This window comes from Crotalus tigris, unplaced genomic scaffold (assembly GCF_016545835.1).
Source record: "Crotalus tigris isolate CLP2741 ecotype Arizona unplaced genomic scaffold, ASM1654583v1 scf7180000020265.513298, whole genome shotgun sequence".
NCBI classification, from domain to species: Eukaryota; Metazoa; Chordata; class Lepidosauria; order Squamata; family Viperidae; genus Crotalus; species Crotalus tigris.
The window spans coordinates 47,730-69,154 of NW_024097936.1; the positions used below are offsets into that span (position 1 = coordinate 47,730).

Below are 21,425 nucleotides of genomic sequence, written 5' to 3' on the forward strand. Positions count from 1 at the left end.
CCCGAGCCTGCCTTTGCAGGCTCAGGACACAACAGATAGAATATTACTTTTTGTTACTATCTGCATCTGAAGTCTGCAGAGTAGTGAGCAATTGCACCATTTCATTGCTTGCCTAGATTCTCATACAGTTGCAAAGTAGGAAAGTTATGATTAATCATTCCTTCTTAATCATCACTCACACTCAAACAGTTATGCTAAAGTTACAGACTGAGCAATATAAAGCTAACTCAGCACTGAATCCCCAAGTGTCCTGGCAGAGCACCACAGCACTGAAGCCAAACAATCATGTTTGAAAGTTAGTGGTTTAAATTACCTACAATGATACCACAAAACCCTTTGACAAGTGCATTATGGGAAATTGAAGTGACGGCTCAAAGCCATCAGACTGCCTTATTTCCTATGACACAGCTTAAGGACTCTTCAGGTATATATCTGACTGTCCTTAGTCATAATATCAAGTAAAATCTTCATCATTTCAAGGGTTGAGGCAAATATTAAAAGCTTTCTTTCTTTCTTTGGCTGCCGATCTCACAAGGGTGACTCTGAGCAGCATACAATAAAATCAACAATAAAAACATTCTTCAAAATCCATTAAAACAGAAACAAGATCAAGAGAGAAAGACTCAGTGTCTCTCACATGATCCAATCAACATGTGATGTTCCACATATATTAGGAGAAATTATTTTCAAAGATACTTGCATCTGCCCTGCAATTTGGCTACTCAGAGTTACAACTTGATCAATGAGGCTAATGTTCGTTTTAATATTTCTAATGGTGCACTTTATAAGAATCATTTTATCCCATAGATGGATGCCATTATTATAAAAATTAAGAATAAGGTTAGCTCCTTATGTATTAATGCAGAACATTGATTTTGATAGATGGGATTATGGAACTACAGTTGAGGGTTAATGAAACTTTTTCCAGTTTCTGATTTTTATTTCCTGGCATAAATTCACTTTTACCCATATCTGTGTCAGCTTGCACTTCTTTTTTTTAAAAGTCATCCAATATGCATATTTTGCATCCATTATTTCCATATTTCTTTTTTAAATTAATAGAATTTGTTCTTTTAATATATATATTTGTTTTCCCATAAAGTGTGCTTTAGCTTATTACATTATATGCATTTTACATTTCTTTATGGATACATTAAAATGTGCAAAACTATTAATGTGAACTAAAATCATAGTTCATATTAACATTAAATTGTCTGCTGAATAAATGATTACCTTTTTCTAACTAGGTTTATTCTCTAATCTCATCTATTCTTCACTACTAACATGAAGATTCAGTCTAGCTTCTGAGGCTATTCTCATGGGATCAAATTACATAAGAGGCCAAGCTATGCTTTTCTTTTTCTTTAAAATCCATCTTGTGGTGTTCCAGTTTAATTGCACCAGCAGTGGAAGACATGCGAGTATGTGTATGTCTACATATTTGTCTGTTAGGTTTTTTTCCCATACCATTTTTCAGAACTAAGCTCCTCAAATTAGCATTTGTTCTGATAGCAAATATGAACTCATGCATCTGCAAACTATATGAATTGTACAGTGTGTTCAAAGTATATCATTTACACAGACCATAGGATTCATCATCTTTTTACAGAGACATAGTTTGCCCAATTTTAGGATACCATCAATGAAAATCACAAGGTAGAGGGTTTGAAGTGAAGAGATACACACCCCCAAATAAGTATCCCATCAGCCATGGAAGTTTGTGATGACTGACCCAATTCACTTTTTTCAACATGGCCATTGTTAGAGTAAATTTGGAGAGAGAGGAACTTAGCAAGCTCTCACCTGGCTTCACTATTTAGATTTTTAATACCAGCATTTTGGTTTTTGCACTGAACTCACTTTGAAACTTGTGGAAAAATGAACATCCATTCTTAATGCAAAAAAATGAATAGAAGTTTAGAATAGAATAGAATCTTAATCAGAATATTGCTGGAAGGGATCTTGGAGGTCTTCTAGTCCAACCCCCTGCTCAAGCAAGAGACCCTATACCATTTCGGACAGATGGCTGTCAGTCTTCTCTTAAAAACCTCCAGTGATGAAGCACCTACAACTTCTGAAGGCAAGCTGTTCCTCTGGTTAATTGTTCTCATTGTTAGGAATTAAGTTTCTCCTTAATTCCAGGTTGCTTCTCTCCTTGATTAGTTTCCATCCATCATTTCTTGCCTTGCCTTCTGGTGCTTTGGAAAATAAATTAACCCCCTCTTCTTTGTGGTGGCCTCTCAAATACTGGAATACTGCTATCATGTCACCTCTAGTCCTTCTGTTCCCTAGACTGGCCATATCCAATTCCAGCAACCATTCTTCATAAGTTTTAGTCTCCAGGCCTTTAATTATCTTAGCTGCTCTTCTTTGCACTTTTTCCAAATTCTCAACATCTTTTTTGTAATGTGACCAAAACTAGATGCAGTATTCCAGGTGTGGTCTTACTAAGGATTTATAAAGCAATACTAATATTTCATATGATTTTGATTCTATGCCTCTGATTATACAAACAAGGATTGTATTAGTTTTTTTGGCTTCTTTAACTCTAAAAATTGCAAAGCTTTCTATATTTTCCTACATTTTCTGCTAGCATGCTACTCTTAACCAGGTTCTCAGATAGATTTGTGCTCCAATACTGTGATTCATTGATTCTCATTCCTTCCTTTCAATCTCTTGAAAGTTATTACTGAACGTCTTTCAATCCCAAACCAGCTTCCCACTTTTGTCATTTCTAATGGAATACAAAATTGGGGTGAGGGGTAAGTAAGATAAACTTCTATAAAAACTTCACTTATAACATCCAGATATTTCACTCAGAACCCAACATTTAGCAAACATTTCCCCACTTTCTTAAGTGCTTGCATATGTCAAACAAAATTCCTTGTTTTTCTTTCCCCCTCATTATATTCACCATACCCTCTTTTGGACTGTCCTCTTTTGTTCACATTTAAGCTATTATTAAAAATACCTTTTTGGGTTCTTGCATATCCTGGATAGTGTTTTATTTGCCTTCTTTGACTGTTGTATATTGCTGTAATTTTTTTGTTTTGTTTACCGCACACCTTAATTTGGAAGATCATAGCAGGATATCAAATACAGCTGTGCAGCATTCTAGTTTCAAAGGGGAAAGTTATTCAAAATGCTTGAGGGGCATTTGCATAACACCTGTTGGCAATTCCTTAAGGCAGCTGCATCTTATCCTGGGACTGTGTGGGCTGTCCTCCACACTTGTTTGGTTCATGGCAGGTGCTCCATACCCTAAAGACCAGCCTTGAAGCACCGTACAGCCCTAGTGTTAGACAAGGTTACCTTCTAACCATGCATTTTCAAACTAAAGTTTTAAAACAGCCCAGATTCTGGAGCATTCTGAGGAACTTGTCACCATTATCAAATGATAAAACAATAGATCAATGAACAGGGTGGAGTCTGGCTGGTAGGCAAAGTATGGCAGGAAGGAGCTGGGGATGAGTTTTATGTCTCACACTAAAACAAGCATAGGCCTGGAGTGGAAAGGTCTGATGGCTTTTAGAAGTTCTGTTATGCAGAAATCAGGTGTGAGACCGTTTGAAATTGGGCTCTAGATAACAATTGTGTTTCTTGGTCTTCTATCCCTCTCTCTGCTATTCAGCTTCTTCCTTGCCTGATCTGTTAGAGCCCATTACCAGCTTAGCACTGGGTTCTCTTAACCTGCTAATACTTGGGGAATTGAGCAGCATCAAATCCTGTGGCAGCTCAGAGATTAATGGACATTATGTATGCTCTGGATCCCATTGCTCAATGTCACTAGAGAGGATCAGGAAATGGGTCTTCACTATGACTGAGATCCATATGGCCATCACCATGGTTATTTCTTTGAAAAACTGGTCTTTTCTCTTACACCTTGACAAGAGTGAGGGAGAGCCTCTTTTAGGATTGAATGTCTTCATTTGAATGTTATCTCTTCTTACATGTTACATTGATTCCTGCTGTTTTTAATGTATAAACTTTCCAGAATCTTTATGGGAGCTGACTGGTACCCTAATTCATATTTTGTAAATCATAAATTGGTAGTATAACTTCAGAGCCAGCTTGGTATGGTGATTAATGGATCAAGCTAAAAACCAAGAGACCGTGAGTTTTAGTCCTGCCTTGAGCACAAAACCAGCTGTATGACTTTGGGTCAGTCACTCTTTCAGCCCTTAAAAACAGGCAAAGGCAAGCCATTTCTGAAAAACCTTTAGGAAAACTGCAGGGACTTGTCCAGATAGTTACCAGGAGTCAACATGGACTTGAAGGCACACATGGTACAGAGACAGAATATGCCTGGCACATACTGAAAATAATTTTCCTTGAGACACTTAGAAAGGAAAAGAATAAATGAAACCTCATTTAGAAGCCATGTTCCCAATTTGGATTGGACATCTGTAGTGATTTTTTTTACTAAAAGAAATCTAAAAAATAAATAGGAAGCTCATTTTTCCCCAAGCCAGCAGACAGAGGAAGCCAACTTAACCACATAAGGAAACCAATTCTGCTCATAAAATGTAAGGTGATGGTTCTACCACAACAACTTCATAATATTTGAACCAATCAGTGGTTAGTCCCATGAGTAGAAATGATGAAAAGTTTACAGATTCAGTTTTGTAGGCTACTTAACTTATGCCTCATAAATGACATAATTGCCCTCATAGATGTGGTAAAGGATGTTTGTGTCCCAGACATGGAATGGAGGAGGTGCCATTTTGTTTAACTGAAATAGGAAAAGGGTCTTTTGTTTTGAATTCAAAGAGGGGAGGTTAAATTCAAGGCAGTTCAAATGCAAAATGTTTTGTACATCCCTACCAGAAAACTAAATAACCAGACTCATGTGTTGATGCATTCTGTCCATTAAAGCCTTTTAGTTACTGACTCACACTATTGGTAGCTTAGCATGGAATTGAGATGTAGGCTTATTAATTTTTTTCCAAAGCTTGTAGGATTGTTGGCATGGCAATCCATGAGCCGAGGTGGCGCAGCAGTTAGAGTGCAGTAGTGCAGGCCACTTTAGCTGACTGTGTTCAGCAGGTCAGCGGTTCAAATCTCACCGACTCAGCCTTCCATCCTTCCGAGGTAGGTAAAATGAGGACCCAGATTGTTGGGGGCAATGTAAAATATATATATATATATATATGTATGTATGTATGTATGTATGTATGTATGTATGTATGTATACACACACACACACACACACACACACACACACACACACACACACACATATATATATATATATATATATATATATATATATATATATATATATATATATATATACATTGCTTACTGGTGTACACCGCTTAAAGAGTGCTTGCACTTAAAGCGGTATATAAGTCTCATAAATAAATAAATAAATCCCTCTTCAAACACTCCTGTAACCTAAGCCACCCAGAGTTATTTGAATAATGAGATGGGTAGCATATGAATTTAACAATCAATATACCCAAAGAAAATATTTCCAATTTCTTTAGCCACTTCATTAATTGGAAAGTAGCTAAATTACATGCATTAGTAGGCATCTTGTATTTCTGTCCATAGAGTGTTCATAGAGTATTGCAGTCTCTAATCTGAAACAGTGTCATCCAAAAATGCATGTTCTTGCTGCTATTCTTAGAATTTGTTACCTGTAGTAATTGTTTTGCACTTTGCTCACCTATGTTTTACAGCAAATCTCATCCATGCATAATACAATGAGGGGGGCTAGTTTTTCAGCCTGCTCATTGCAGAGCCTGAAACTGAGAGGAAGTCATTGACCCAAGTTCATCCAAACAAAAGCAGATAATCTTTATTTTCAGAACAGCCTTATCTTTCTGGTGTTATAGTATTGTTTTGATACATGTTATCTACTCTTATAATATTTTATTAGTTTTCTAATTTTGCAATTAAAAATTTAAAAAGCAATGTTAATCAATAATTCAATAACATACATAAATCTTTAGTACAAATCTCAAGTTACAACATCAGATATTTCCTCTCTTTTTCCCTTAATATCTACTATCTCATATTAGGCTAATAAAGATCTTATTATTATCAACTAAGTAAAACCATCTTTGTTACATTTATCAATAATTTTAGCTTATACATATCTTAATTGTGTTGGCATTCTATCTTTATATACAATCAATGTCCTGTTATTACTTTTTCCCCAAGCTTTAATTTCCCATCAATATTCAAATTAACATTTGGTATTTATAATTTCCATGCTTTAGGTATCCAAAGTTTAGGTAACCCTATGTTCCACCATATTAAACCAAAAGTCTATTAGTCTTGTTACACATCTTGCCTATTCGATTATAATGCTATTTTATTTTCTAAAAATTATCTATTTTCCACCATATTCAACCCTCTAATCAGTAATGTGAAATCCCCTCTAATAAATCAAAACCCTAGTTTCCTTCAGCCTTACTCTGGCTTTCTTCCTTTGCCAACTGACCTTCCATGTCAGTACTTTTGAATCATCAAACAGTTCTCCCTCTATTATTATATATATTATTTGAAATAAGAAAGTCTATTCATTTACAGGTTTTTTGGAAGAACTAGCCCATTTGAATTCATTAAATCGCCTCCTTATTACTCCAATTTCCCACAATTGTCCTGATAGATTTATCTTCCATTCAATCTGTTCTTCTTCCTTTTCCTCAAATTTCTTCTGATTTGTGTAAAAAGTCTTTTCCATTTTCAGTGTTGTCACTCCCTTTTCTGATTTTTCCATTGGCTGGATCTGTTGGTCAATTGGGTCCTCTGTCTTAGTGTTTAGTTGTTCCACTTCTCCTGTTATTTTCTGCATTGTTAGTTCTTTGGTTGTAGTCAAGATCTGGGTTTGTATATCTAAGCTGGCATCTTGTTCCTTTATGTTGCATCTTATTTTGTCATAAGCTGAAAGAATGGTTTCATGTATTGATTTCAACATAGAAAGGATTTTTTCCTGATCTTCATCCATATTCTCTTGATAATGTGTTAAATTGAAGACTTTAAAATCAAACATTAAAAATATTTTTTTTGTTTTTTTTTTATAACTGGGTATGGGACATCTATTTCATGTGTTATAGATAGTCTTTATAGTAGAATTTGTTTACCAAGTCCAAAGTATTTGTTTATAGTCCAAAGTATTCCATCATCTTGTATAAGAACAGATGTAAAGAAATAGGAAAGCAATTCCCCACACATAACTTTGAAAATCAGTAAAGGTTTACATTCATAGTTCAAAGAGGCCAGATATGCCGCACAGAAAATCTTTCTTTACAGCTGATTTTTTTACAGGTGGTATTTGTCAAGGCCAAAAGAGTTTTTTCTAGAGTCTGGGCTTCAAGTCAAGTCCCTTTTAGGCAATAACAAATTGTAATACCATACTTCACCACAAGATGTCACCAATGCCGTTTTAAGTCCAAAGTTTTTATGACAGTTTTTCAAGGTTTATTTCTTTTTTTTAGATAAAAACAAACGTCTCCAGTAAGAATAGGAAAACTTTTAGTCCCCAAGTTTCAACAGCATATGCATCCAATTAGATTAGAATTGTGCCTATAGTTGCTCTGTTTCCCCTGGGTAGTTAGTCACCACTGTTCCTATAGGGTGGGGTAGAAATTCCCTTCCCTCTCGCCTCACAGGAGGAAAAATACTTTGGGCAGCTTTTACAGGAAAAGATATTAAAAGTCTTAAAGAGAAGATCAGATCTCACCCAGTTTCATCCGCGTTGCTTTAAAGGTGCTTGGTGATTTTGACTTCGGCTGTCAGCAGCTAAGTGACGAGCCATATTTCTATGGCTGGTCTTTCCCCTGCTGGTTTGGAGGGCTGCTCCAAATCAAGTGGAAGGGCTGCCGCCCTCCCACAATCAAGCGGGGATCCCCTCCTTGTTCATCACCCCTACAGTGTGACTTTTGACCCTTTCCAGGGTCCCCCAGTGGGACGAATTCGGACACGAAAGATGGAGCTCGTCTTCCAGTATCTGCGGCACCACGATGGCAAACCGGAAGTCCTGATCTACTCTTAACTGTCTATTTTCAGGATCCTTCCTTTCATCTAATCTAAACAGCTTGTCATTTATTCCTTCTCTTTCTCCAGGCAGTTTTCCTTGGAGACAGAGTCAGGAATGGTGGCCTATAGAACTGAAGACAAACATTCCAGACAATTGTAAAGGAAGTTAAAGTATATCCGTGACCCCAAATAATTTCTGGTAGATAAAACTGAAATGGTATTCTGAAGGGGAAAAGAGACAAATTAATAGAAATAGCAAGCTAAATGTTTTAAAGAGTTTCTCTTCCTCATTCTTCATCATATACATGCATGCCATTTTAAACCTGTGATTATTAGCATGAAAAAAACCCATTCTCTAAATTTGCAACAGTGTTTTTGGTGTAAACATATTTTTTGCAATTTAGCTAATTGTGGGTATACGGGTGGTAAAATGACCTAAATGACTGATTAACTTCATTACCCAGTTGTTGTGGTACATTCTACCTTCTCATTTAACAAGGATCACATGTTTGTAGACTGAAGCTTAAAGTAACAGAATTATCTGTTTCTCTTAAGAAACTTCAGACCAGCTGGATTATACAAGTCACTGCTAAAGGAGCAGAACATTGGTCACTAGTCTACAATTGCTGGAACAGCAGCCAGTGAAAAAACAAGCAGCAAGAAGAGATCTGCATATTTAAACAAGAAGGGGTACCCTGACACATCATTCAAATTCTGCAATGCAGAAGTTTTCCTGGCAGTAAAAATGGCACAAAAGATGCAATTAACTCTGCATTTGGCAGAACCTGTAGGATCAAAAGAGTTTAGACTTCTATTGATATGAGAGTTTCCACTTACAGAGCCAATCTGCACCTTGGCATTTGAGCTAGTTTGACCAATTCAATAAGCCAAAACCTACGGAGCCATAGTATATAATGTAGTGTGTTGTATAAATTAATCATTGATTTGTAAATAATGGTTAATGTTTGCTTATTTTGTACAAATTAGTAATTATTAAATAAACTCTAGTTTGGTTAAAAAGCTTGGCATGGTATGTGAATTAAAATGCTTTTCTGAAAATACCATAAGGCAGGAGTGAAGTAAGCAGAATGAGAGTGTGTTAGAGTAGGGATATATGTATCTAGAGTGGGATGCCCAAGGGCTCTGTTCTGGTCCCAGTGCTTTTCAACATCTTCATCAATGATTTGGATGAGGGGATATATAGAAAACTCATCAAATTTGCAGATAACATTAAGATGGCAGGAATAGCCAACACTCCAGAAAATAGGCTTAAGATACAGGAGGATCTTGACAGAATTGAACATTGGGCACAATCGAACAAAATGAAATTCAATGGTGAAAAAGTAAGGTTCTACATTTAGGCAAGAAAAACCAAATGCATAGGTATAGTATAGGTAGTACCTTGCTCAATAGTAGCAACTGTGAAAGGAATCTTGGAGTCCTAGCGAACAATCCCTTAAATATGAGGTAACAGTGTGCTGCAGCTGCCAAAAAAGCCAACACAGTGCTAGGCTGCATTAACAGAGGGATAGAATCAAGATCATGTGAAGTGTTAATACCACTTTACAATGCCTTGGTAAGGCCACACTTGGAATGCTGCATTCAGTTTTGGTCACCAAGATGTAAAAAAGATGTTGAGACTCTAGAAAGAATACAGAGAAGAGCAAAAAAGATGATCAGGGGACTGGAGGCGGAAACATATAAGGAACGGTTGTTGGAATTGGGTATGTCTAGTTTAATGAAGAGAAGGATGAGGGGGGGCATGATAGCAGTGTTCCAATATCTCAGGGGCTGCCACAAAGAAGAGAGAGTCAAACTATTCTCCAAAGCACCTGAAGACAAGAAGTAACAGATGGAAACTAACCAAAGAGAGAAGCAACCTAGAACTAAGGAGAAATTTTCTGACAGTTTAGAACAATTAATCAGTGGAACACCTGCTTCCAGAAGCTGTGAATGCTCCAACACTGGACGTTTTTAAGAAGAGACTGGACAGCCATTTATCTGAAATGGTATAGGGTTTCCTGCCTGAGCAGGAGGTTGGGCTAGTTGACCTCCAAGGTCCCTTCCAATTTTATTATTGTTGTTGTTATCTCGCTATGCTTCAGATTATGTACTACCTCTGATCATATAGGCCTTCTCCATGATGATTTAGTAGATTAGAACTCCTTATGTTTATATTTTTTATCCTCTGGATGGACAGACACAAGCAATTTCTAGTTATCCACAATGCCCTAAATTCATAACAGGATTTGTGGGAATTTGTGAATGATGGCAGATCTGTGATATAGAAAAGGGCACACAGAGGACACTTCATTAATGTTTCTCAAATCTAAAATCAACCAAATCTTAGAATGGAAAATATGCCAATTTAAAAATTGGCTTGGTGGAGTTGCAATGAATGGCCATGTTTCCATGATCCTTGTCTACTCCAGAATCCCCATGACAAAAGGTCCTATCACATCAGGTTAATCAACTTGTTTTAGTGTCCAGGGCAAAAAAAAAAAAAAACTTACTTATGCCTCTTGTGGACTAAAGTATCAGTAATAAAATTGTCTCCTTTTCATTTAGAATCTGTTACCCATGGAAGCCACTTTAACTCTTCCTAAAGATGGCAGTGATCCCAAGACATGTATCCATTTGATGCCTTCCAGATGTTCTGGATTTATCATGCTGACCATGCACTGAATTCCATATAACATTTAGAGAATATATCTAAATGCAATGAACAAATAATGGATAAAAGGAACCTACCCTGATTGCAAGTTCCAGAACTCTTTCAGAACAGCTTATTGCTTAAATTACTAAACATATAAATATATTTTAGGAATGTAGCATTCTAATTTTAGGAAACTATCAAAAAAACAAGGAAGTGAGAAATTTGGAAATTGCTGACGCATGCTGAATTAACAATTTACACCGTTAAGGATAATCCAACTGGGATTTGCTTCAAATGCTCAAGGATGTAAACAAGGTACTATATAAACCATTATCTTCACATTGAGGCTGGGCAGAATTTTCTATTCTCCTCTTGTGCAGTAAATAAAGTTTAACTTGTTATTAAGAGTGTGGTTCTCCACTCACTAAAGGGTTTGAGGAATTTTCCCCATCAGTGGAAAGGTCAATCTACATTTATCTTCTATTACTGTCAAGGACTGGGCCAAGATGTTTTGAAGCCTGAAGTAAAGGAAATGCAATTTTTTTTTTTTTTTTTTTTTTTTGCTTCTGATGCTTAGAAGCCAACTGAGTTTTCAATCTTGAAAAAATTCACTTTTCAATTTAGTAAAGGAGTGATGCAGTATGTGAGGGAAACAATTTAGTAAAGGAGAGATACAGTATGTGAGGGAAATAATATGTATGAGAAAATGGCACCTGCAGTACTCAAATGCAAGTGGTAATTACTTCCCTAGTAAAGATATTAGTTTAGGTATACAATACTGATCTTTTGGTGAATGCAGAATGTTCAAAATAGCTCTTAGTTTTGAATCAGTAAACTCAGTTTACTACCCAGTTTAAGAGAATTAGTTTGGTCTAGTGCAATGGTTCTTAACCTCAGTGATATCGCCCCCCAGGGGGCGATTTCATTTTTCAGGGAGGCGATGGAACAAAAAGGGGGCAACATGGGGGTGATGGAGCAAGAAGTTTTGGGGACACTTTTGAGACTTTTTCATACAGTGAATCGCTGTATATCTGTCGTACAAAAACATCAGATCGCTCGCTATTAGTGGATTGAATTGTGTTTCCAAATGTTCCTCCAGCTAGCTTCAGTATAGAACGTGTACATATGTGAAGACGCATTGCTTATCTTCATGCGCATTGCGCAGCAGCCTCTACTTTTTTTATATTTCTTTTTGCATCTTAAATTTTACTTGTAATTCAATCATTAAATGTTACTGTTTTTCTTTTCAGGCATTTCACTTTCTTGCAATTGAATATTGTTTTCAGTGGTCATTACATTTAAGTGTCTTGAATAAGTAAGATAATAATGAAATACATGTATCACAAAGTTTGGGAATAAAGTGACGGGTGGCACCAAAATTTTTCACACAGTTGAGATATGGGGAAAAGACTGGAAATAAATTATTTGCATCGATATGTCCTGATGACAATTTTAAAGAAAACAAAACAAGTGTTTGCATAAATTGAAGAATTATTTCCTAAGTTGTGATTGAGAGGTTATGTTGGGGGAGGGGGGCGATGACAACTTCCTCAATGGCTCAGGGGGGCGATTCGTTCAAAAAGGTTAAGAACCATTGGTCTAGTGTTTAGGAGACTTGAATTCCACCTTAGGCATAAAAGTGAGCTGGGTGACTTTGGCTCATTCACCTTGTGGTGACCAGTCACAAGGTCAATTCCTGTCACAACTTATATATAACTGCTTAACTACTTTAACATCGATTCCCAATGGATTGCTGAACACCCAGACATAGAAAGACATATAGATGATCCTACACAAAAGGTGCCAGGCTCTGAACAACCTCACTAGCAATGGACAATCATGAATAGGATTTGCACCCAACATGATGTCTGCCGGAATTCACTATATAAATGTATACCATAAATGTACACTATATAAATGGGGTATAACATCCTCCCCTCAGTGTGACTACAGAGTTCCACCTCAAACTGTAGATCACATAATGACTGGCTGTAAGCTGAGGGCATATACAGATCCAGTTTCTGATTTCTTTCAGATAAATGATGCGCTTCAATGATTAGAAGGCCTAGACATTGTTATATAAATATAGATCTTTTTAACATTCATATTTTACTGTGTTTTTAATTTAAGTGGAATGTTAATATACATTGTAAGTTCATGTATGTTATGTCATACGATAAATAAATAAGCATGTAAAAATTAACACTAGTTGCCCACTAAAATCTACACCTCTATTTGAAAAAATAATCAGGCAGGCAGAAAATTTTGCAGAATAGATATTTTGTTCACTTTTTTATTTAAATAATTCTCTCCTGTTACATAATATAAACCCAATTCTAACATTGCAATTGTAATTTGCATTTTCTTAGAAATGGTTTGCGTATCTTCAAATTAAAACAATATATTAAAACAAGACAAAGGCTACAGCTTTAAGGCAGCATTAAATAATCCAAGGCTAATTTCACTGATGCTCTTTTTCTAGGTCACATTTGCATGCAGGCTGTACATAGAAATGTATAGCACCAATGCAATGAAAGTAAGGTCCCGAAACAAATCTTGCTATAACAGGGCTGCCCTGTTGTGGCTCAAGTTTCCTTATATAGCAGAATAATCTACTGATGTTTCACTATTAGTTTTTGCTAAGCAGCTAAAAAAGGACAGAATTAAAAAAGAGAAACACTGAACATCATCTAGCTGAGTGCTTTTTCTGAAAAGTTCTACTAAAACAAATGGAATTTCATTAAAAACATTTATTTTCTCTTGATTCTGTGGATCTGGAAGCTCAAACTGGATTTAGTTCACTGTTATAAGTTGATATTCCACATAGAGGAAGCTCAACATATGAAGACAGGAGGTAGCTAAATGGGTATAATTTTCATTTGCTATTAAGAGGTCATAAGCCCAATGATAAAATCAGGATTTATAAACAGTCAAGTTGGGCTAAGTTTAACTCACTTCATAGTAGGCTGTTTTGCCCAGATGTTAAGGCTTTCTAACACAGTTACAGCTATTTATTTTGCCTCTGTCACTACAGATGCTTGCTACATCATTATGCAAACATGACAAATTCATTTCATTTACATCTGAGTTTCACTCAAGTGCACTAAACATATTCAAGACTGTGTTGGAAGCCACTAAAAAATCTATTTATCACTATACTGAAGCTTCCAACAGTTGTATTATTTAAAGTAAAAGGAAGATCAGTCATCTGAATTTTGTGTGTGAGATTGTGTACATGTGTGTGTTTGTCAGAGGTGACTGGTTTAGCATATCTGCACAAATAAATTATGAATTTAAAAGGTATTTCCAAGAGTCTGAAATTTCATTTTATAGTCAACATATGTTTAACAGCTTCTGTAAATACATTAAATGTACTATGAATGTATCAAAATACATTTCAAAAGTGGCCATCATCATCATCATTACCAACTTTATCATCATTGTTGTTTAGAATCATATAAGTAGATGCTCATAAAATACTGTAGAGATAAGGAAGATGGCTTTGACAGAGATATGCAGAAACCATTACTTAAGCAAAAGGGATTGAAGCATTTTTTTTTAAGTCCACAACAAGAAGATAACATTCAAAAGTGGCTCAGGCAGATGCCTCCCTAATTCACTGAAGTGTAAGAAGGAAGAGGAGGTGCAGCACAATCAGATACACACGATTCTGTTATTACAGCCATTCTCAAAGTAAGTCTTCCTGCAAAGCTAATTCCCAGATCTGGTCTACGTAGTGGGGCTGATCAATATCCTGTTCAGGATCTGAAATTTTGATTAGCAAATTGTTTACTGGGAATCATTAACAAACTCTGAAGCCACAAAACTTTTAATGGTTGTTTTCCTTATATCTTATGTCACATAAAATAGATTCTCCAAATTCCTGAGTCTCATTGTGTTAGATTGTGGTTGCCAAAGGAAAATTCCTCTAAAATAGACTGCATTCAGCTGTATGTATTCCAGGTTCTGATCTGCTCAAGAATGTTCACGTCAATGTTTTAATGTTTTGCTTTTTGTTTTTCCTGCTCTTTTGTAAAAAAAACCCTGTGCATTTCTGGACCTTAATGTTCCTCTCTCTTTTTTTTTTTTTTTAGAACTTCATTTCAAGAACACTTGCTAACCTTTATCTTTTAACGTGGATACATAACACTTTTTAGATTTTTTTTTTTTGTTCATACTGGCCAAAGAGTATATTTTAATATTTAATTCTGGTATAACTCCCTCATTTTGGCCTGCAGACCATCACAAGTCTTCTTAGCATCCCCTAGAAGCATGGCAGTGTTGGGCTTGTAAAAGATGGGGTTGTCAACAGCTGCATATCCAACACCTAGAGATCTCTTCATCACAATCACCTGAAACAAAGACTTTTGCATTATATACACAGCATCTTTGCAGACATTCATAAAATCAACATTAAGAAAAAGATGAACTAATATGTTAGGTTTGTAGAAGTCTGTTATTTGTTTATTTAATAAATGTATATGCCATCCATCTCACTATCTAAACTGATTCTGGGTGCTATAAAAACATAAATATAAAAACCTTAACATCAACAATAATTGAACAAAGGCTAAAAACCAAGAGGACAAAATGGTGCGGGGTTGGGCTTTTATCCTTCTATCACTTGACCAATCATCTTCAGCGTAGTATGCCCCCATCAGAGCCCCAGACCAACTGGCAGAGTCAGGCTTTAAGGCCTTCCAAAAGGCCAGAAGAGTGGAGACAAATCTCACTTCCAGTGGCAAAGTGTTTCAGAGGTGGAGGCCATGGCACAGACCATCCTAGCTCCATGGACCCTCCGTTTTAACAGGGTTTAGCCAAAGTCTGTGTCCCCTCCCCCCCCCAGGTACCGCAAAATGGCAGCACAGCACAGCAAAATTTAGGTTGCCCGTGATGTAAATGTAAAAGCTAAATACTTCATCCTATGGTATTGGGTAATCTCAGCCAGCATTTTCATGTAGATGTTAAAAAGGAGCAGAGAGAGTACCATGCTAGTGGTACACCACAAAGGAGTGGCCATATGCTGGAACTTTCATCTTCAGACTTATAATACTGCCTTTGATTGATTTATAGACATCTTATATACTGTTTTTTGCTGATTGTTGTTAGCCACCCAGGGTTCATAGGTAAGATGAGCAGCAATATGTATTTTCTTAAATAAACAAATGTACCCAACTAATGAACTCTTTATCAAATGTAATTCAGAGATGATATGTATAGGGTAAATTTAATTATATCACACAATCATAGATCGTATAAGTGGGATAGGTTTAATTCCTTTAGAAAACTAAGGATAGGACAGGCAATCTGTAGGCTTTATAGAAACCTATTCCAATCCCTTGCTCAATTTAGAATCCATTAAATCTATAATAATAGGAGACATCCAGTATTTTTTTTAAAAAAAAACAGCAAGAGGGAACCCATCACAGTTCTAGAAAGACCATTTCACTGTTTTAATAGTTCTTGCCATCAGGAAACTCCTCATAATAATCACCATGTACTTACCTTTCTTTTAATTTCAACCCATGGTATCCTGTCCTATTCTTAGCTTTTAAGATACCTGTAGATGACTACCAGATCTCCTTTCAGCCTTTTCTTTTACAAGCTAGTCCCTGGCTTCTTTTAAATTTTCTCTAGGTGGTTGGTTTTCAAACTCTTTATTATTGTGATAATTTCCTCTGAATCTACTCTAGCTTTAACTCCCAGAACTAGATAAATATTCAAAGTGTGATATAACCAGGACAAAGCATCATAGAACCATTATCTGTCATAATCTGGGCACCATCCTTTCCTTAATACAGCCCAAGATTCCCTTGATCTTTTTAACTGCTGCATCACAGCAACTTTTTCACCACATGGAGTTCCCTGAAATTTTATTCTTCTGATTTTTATCTCTCCTTCTCTTTACAATGAGTCTTAGGCTCATTGTACATTCCAAAATATATTATTTCTTCAAAACACCATAGAAAGGATTCTATTTGTTATGTAACATAATTTCTAAGGCTTATCTATGGATTGTGGTGATAGAGGATATACAGAGCTCTAGCTGATAATTACTGGCCCTCAGTTTTTAAAAACCAAAAATAAGGAAGAAACCTTTTGTCAATTACAACTAAGGAAAGCTAAAAGCTCTCTTAAAAATAATTTTGATGGTATCCACTTTTTCCACCTATTAGTTCTTCAAAGATTGAATGATCTCAAGATAATATGGGGTTCTTGACCAATGTATCAAAGAATGCAGCTAACAACACAATTGCTTTTCCCCATAAAAATCATGGTTTTAACTGTATACTTTTAGTATACCCATCAGTCCACTAAAAATAGTGGGATGAGGAAAAAAGGGTGTTAATGGCACAGCCTTCAGTGGACAGTTTTCAAATAATTGTATTCTTTTCCTTATCATCTTATGTACTCCTCTACACTTATTAGCATTCTGACTTAAGCTGTTCATAGAAAAAAAGAACAGCTGCAGGATATCATCAGATTTATGAATATGTAAATGACTTTAAAGAATTCAATAAAGCATGGAATTTCTACTATAATGTTTTGTCACTCACCTGCTTTGCCTTCCAAACTTCAAGAACAGGCATTCCAGCAATGATAGAATTTGGATCTTCTTGGGCAGCTGAATTAACCGTATCATTAGCTCCAATGACAAGGACCAGATCCGTTTCTGCAATAAAAATACAAGGAAAAAAACACATATTCATTAACGAATAGAACTCCAATTATTATTAGTAACATCTTAATTTCTGGATTAGGTATCTCTTAATCTGAAGTCCCTCATCCCACTAAGAACTATGCATGGGCATGAATGATACTTCCTAAAACTAGATCTTGGAACACATAACACATTTATTTTACTTCAACTTGAAAAACATTGGATATAAATAATGGCTATTTTAATAGTGAGTACTACCTTCAAATTACTATTATCTAAGTTAATAGTCGGGGTGCACAAGAGCAAACCTTCTTGAATTTGCTTCTAATGCAACTTTCTGCTAAGTGAACCAGGTTAGCTCCAAACTGCAATTTCTCAGAGGCCAGACAACTATGTTAGACAGAATTTAGTCTTGTTTGTTAAAAAAAAGTTCTAATTAGTGTTTATTTCTCTTTTATTTTTATATTGTTATTAGGTTGTAATCCTAACTGATTTTGGCATAACCTAGCAGGTTTAGGCTTGTATTTGGATGGGAGACTGTCAGGAAATCTCAACATTATATGTTAGATTGAAACAAAAACAATCTGGAAAAAAACAAAGGCAAATTACTTTTGCATTGTTCCTAAGAAAATTTAACGGGCACATTCATGAAGTCAACAGAAATCAAATTTGACTCTAGCCAGTTTCTACTCCTAACATCAGTTGGTTTGAGCATTAATTTTAAAAAAAGCTTTAGATGCAAACATAATAACTGCAGGCATATAAATTTAATATATTATTATGTTTGGCCATACACTCAGTCAGATGTTTAGAATGGATTTGGCATTTTTATCTATCAAGCCCTTTTTTCCAAGGACTTGGGATACACAGATGTTGTTGTTTGATAAAGGTATCATCACAGGATGTAAACTGTTTCAAGTAAAATTGCCTCTTGCAATTGATTCATGGTGATTTTGTCAATGCCAAAGGTGTTCAAGTGGCGCTCCAGACGTTTTGGGGTCTGTTAGTATATTATGATTGGTCACACAGTCAGCCAGATATTTTGACTGGATTTGGCATTCCATCAATTGAGTTCTTCCCAAGGACCTGGGATAGGCAAATATTGTTTAATGGTGCTAAAAGTAAGATCTCAGGATATAAGCTGTTCCAAGTAAAGCTGTATTTTGGAATTATTATTATTACTTATAATATACACAAACTAGTAAAATATTAGACTACTTTTTGAAAAAAATATTTGTTGCAAAAATGCAACAATTATCATCTTTCGCTCACCTGGAAAATCTTCATTAATTTCATCCATTTCTAGAACAATGTCATATGGTACACCAGCTTCTGCAAGCAATACGTTCAGTTGTCCAGGCATACGACCTGCCACAGGATGAATACCAAACCTAAGATGGTGAAAGAATTGGTGAACTCATTTACTGAATATTCAAAAAACATCATAAGTGTGTTAGCCATTTTGTTATTCACTATCACAGCAAATTTTAATGATATAAATCCACAGTTTAGAGATGGGAGCCTAAGCTTAAGAAAATAATTTATTCAATGTCACATCCAAGTAGAGTTCAATAGTTCAATATAGTTACCAAAGATCTAATTGATCATACTATCCAATACTCTCTCTTTCTGTCCCTCTCTTTTGGTCCAACCTTCCTCCCTAGATGTCCTGGGTTCATTGGGCCTTTGAATAGCATAGAGAAGAGCATATTCCAAAAACTGTGCAAAATTACAGCAAATATTAAATCTGATGAAGTTTAAATTGTATTAATAAAAACAAGTAATATGATTGTTCCTAAAGAAATCAATATAGTTTGTCCTGTTGTATAAAGAATTATATTTTAATGACAGCTTTTGAAAGAGTTTGGAGCAAAATATCTAAGGATTTTGTGTAGCCTTTGGCTTATAGGTTATATATCTTTTGATTAGCAGAATATAATACTAGAATAAAAAAATATTGGAATCAAGAATGAGTTACTCTGAAAAAGGAAATTTGCTTTTTATAACTAGTATGAAGCTTCTGTGTTGCTTCAAATACAACAGTTCTTGACTTACAACTGTTCATTCAGCAACTGTTTGAAATTATAATGAGGCTGAATAAAGGGACTTATGAGCTGTACTTGAAGTCATGGAATCTGGTCACATGGTCACATTTACAAAATTTTAGCATTTGGCAATCAGCCTGCCCTTAAAACTGACCACAGGAATGCTGCAGCCAGTTTCTCCAGCTTATCTTCTCAAACATCCCACCCCTTTGGGTACCTTGGGGCAACCCTCTCACCCAGCTGAGTCCCTGCAGGTCTTGGCCCTGCTTCTCATCCCACTGGGTCTCATACCTCCTCCATGCCCCCCCCATCACATCTCGCTTCACTTCGTCTTTGGGAAGGAGAAGATGCCGATCTACCAAGCAGCCTTCCTATACAGAGGCTGCATGCCTGGAAGCGGTTGCCACTTTGAAAAGTAGCTTTGATTTTCACAATCTGAGAATTGTGGTTGCTCCCAAAAATGATGCCTGCTTCCAGGATGGCACTACATGGCTTCTGTATAGGAAGACTGCATGGTGACTTGGTGAGTGGATCAAGGGAGGGGGGTTGGATCTGCAGGAACCCAGACATGTGGGAGATAGTCCTAAGAGTGAGGGGCTCAGTAGGACAGGAAATGGAGCACAGGGTGTTTCATGGGGTGGGGGAGGCCCAGGGCTGGCCCACCTATGAGTGTGGGAGCTGCTGCAGTGCCGCAGATATGCTCCCAGGGTGTATCCCATCTTCTGAGCCCCCCTACTCTGTTTAACAACCACAAGGGGGAAAGCAGAGATTATGATCATTAAGCAAGTTGATCATACGGATGCCTCACTTAATGACCACCACAATTTACAACCATAATGGGCAGCCTGCATTATAGTCACAGCCCTACCTCTACGAGTGTTTTCTGTTTTCTAATTGTTCATGACCTTGTTAAGTGAATGGCTTATTTACTACGTTATGTTTCCAACTGAGATTCCTTTTCAGTTGCTGTTTGCCTTGTAGATTAAAATGTACAAATGCTGCAACTATCTTCATAAGCACTTAGACTGCGAATGGAGTAAAACAGCCATAAGGATGATGAGCATTTTGCTTACAAAAAAACATTAGAAAACTGCACAGAGCCATGAGAGAGAGGAAGGGCAAGGTGGGGGGGGGGAGGAAATATCTGCTATCATTCTACCGAAGACCAGATGTAGAATCAGATATACAACAGCGGAACAAATAGGGCAAAATATTAGGGAGCTTAAAGTTTCAGCCAGCCACTAAGTAACTCAAGCCATGTGAAACAATCCTGATTCTTTCCAGAAAATATGAAGTGCAAGAGTTTTCAGAATTTCTGCACTGAAGTATATTAGAATTCAGGCAACTAATAACATTATATTTAAACAGTTTTAATTATGGTGCATATTTGGATTTTATACACTATTAGCAATTCTGAAAGCAATATATCTTTTCTTGAAATCATGCCAAGTATTTTGAAAGAATATACACATCTGCAAATTGAGAGCTATCAAGCTTTCAAAAGTAACTGCATTTTTTTTCAAAGCACAGGAGTTTTTATTTACTTGAACTGTTGAAGTTCAGCCAAGAGAAACCCAGTGAGTCCAATAAAGATGTTTCTTAACAATAGGTCACTGGCAAGCTTCTAATTTAGGCTTCCACACTAGTCTGAGATATAAGGAGACTGTCAGTATCATCATAATAGATTATATTTCATTCAGATTTGCCTCTGTTATCAAGGACCAGATCAAGCCCTTAAAGATTTGGTTTTTAATTTTACCATCAAAATGGTGTCAACTCTTAGTAGCCACAAACACAGATCTCCAAACTGATCTGTCTCCAATCTCACTCTTCAGGTCTTTCAATAGTGCACCAATTACCGCTGTAATCAAGTCTATTCACCTTGCTGCTGTCATTCTCGTATCTTTCTTATCATGGAGGATTTCTCAAGAGAGCTAGACTTTTCAACTCTTTGCATAATGTGTCCAAAGTAGGATTATTTGAGTTATTTGTGCCTCAAGTGTTAACTCTGAATTTATTTGTTCAATTATCCATTTGTTTCTTTTGTTAGCTGCCAATGGTATTATTATTGTTC

At 36.2% G+C, this 21,425-nt stretch overlaps 1 protein-coding gene across 4 annotated transcripts in view; it reads right to left on the reverse strand.

Annotated features, from left to right (window-relative positions):
• Positions 1 to 12,908: 12,908 nt before the first annotated feature.
• NNT (nicotinamide nucleotide transhydrogenase) overlaps positions 12,909 to 21,425 on the reverse strand; it is a 57,702-nt gene continuing 49,185 nt past the window's right edge. For all 4 annotated transcript variants that reach the window (XM_039366369.1, XM_039366370.1, XM_039366371.1 and 1 more), the window contains exons 20-22: positions 18,579 to 18,697; positions 17,203 to 17,318; positions 12,909 to 14,997 (exon numbers count right to left, since the gene is read on the reverse strand). In XM_039366369.1, the coding sequence (XP_039222303.1) occupies positions 14,848 to 14,997; positions 17,203 to 17,318; positions 18,579 to 18,697 (385 nt within the window). In that variant the 3' untranslated portion in view covers positions 12,909 to 14,847. The remainder of the gene's footprint in view (positions 14,998 to 17,202; positions 17,319 to 18,578; positions 18,698 to 21,425) is intronic.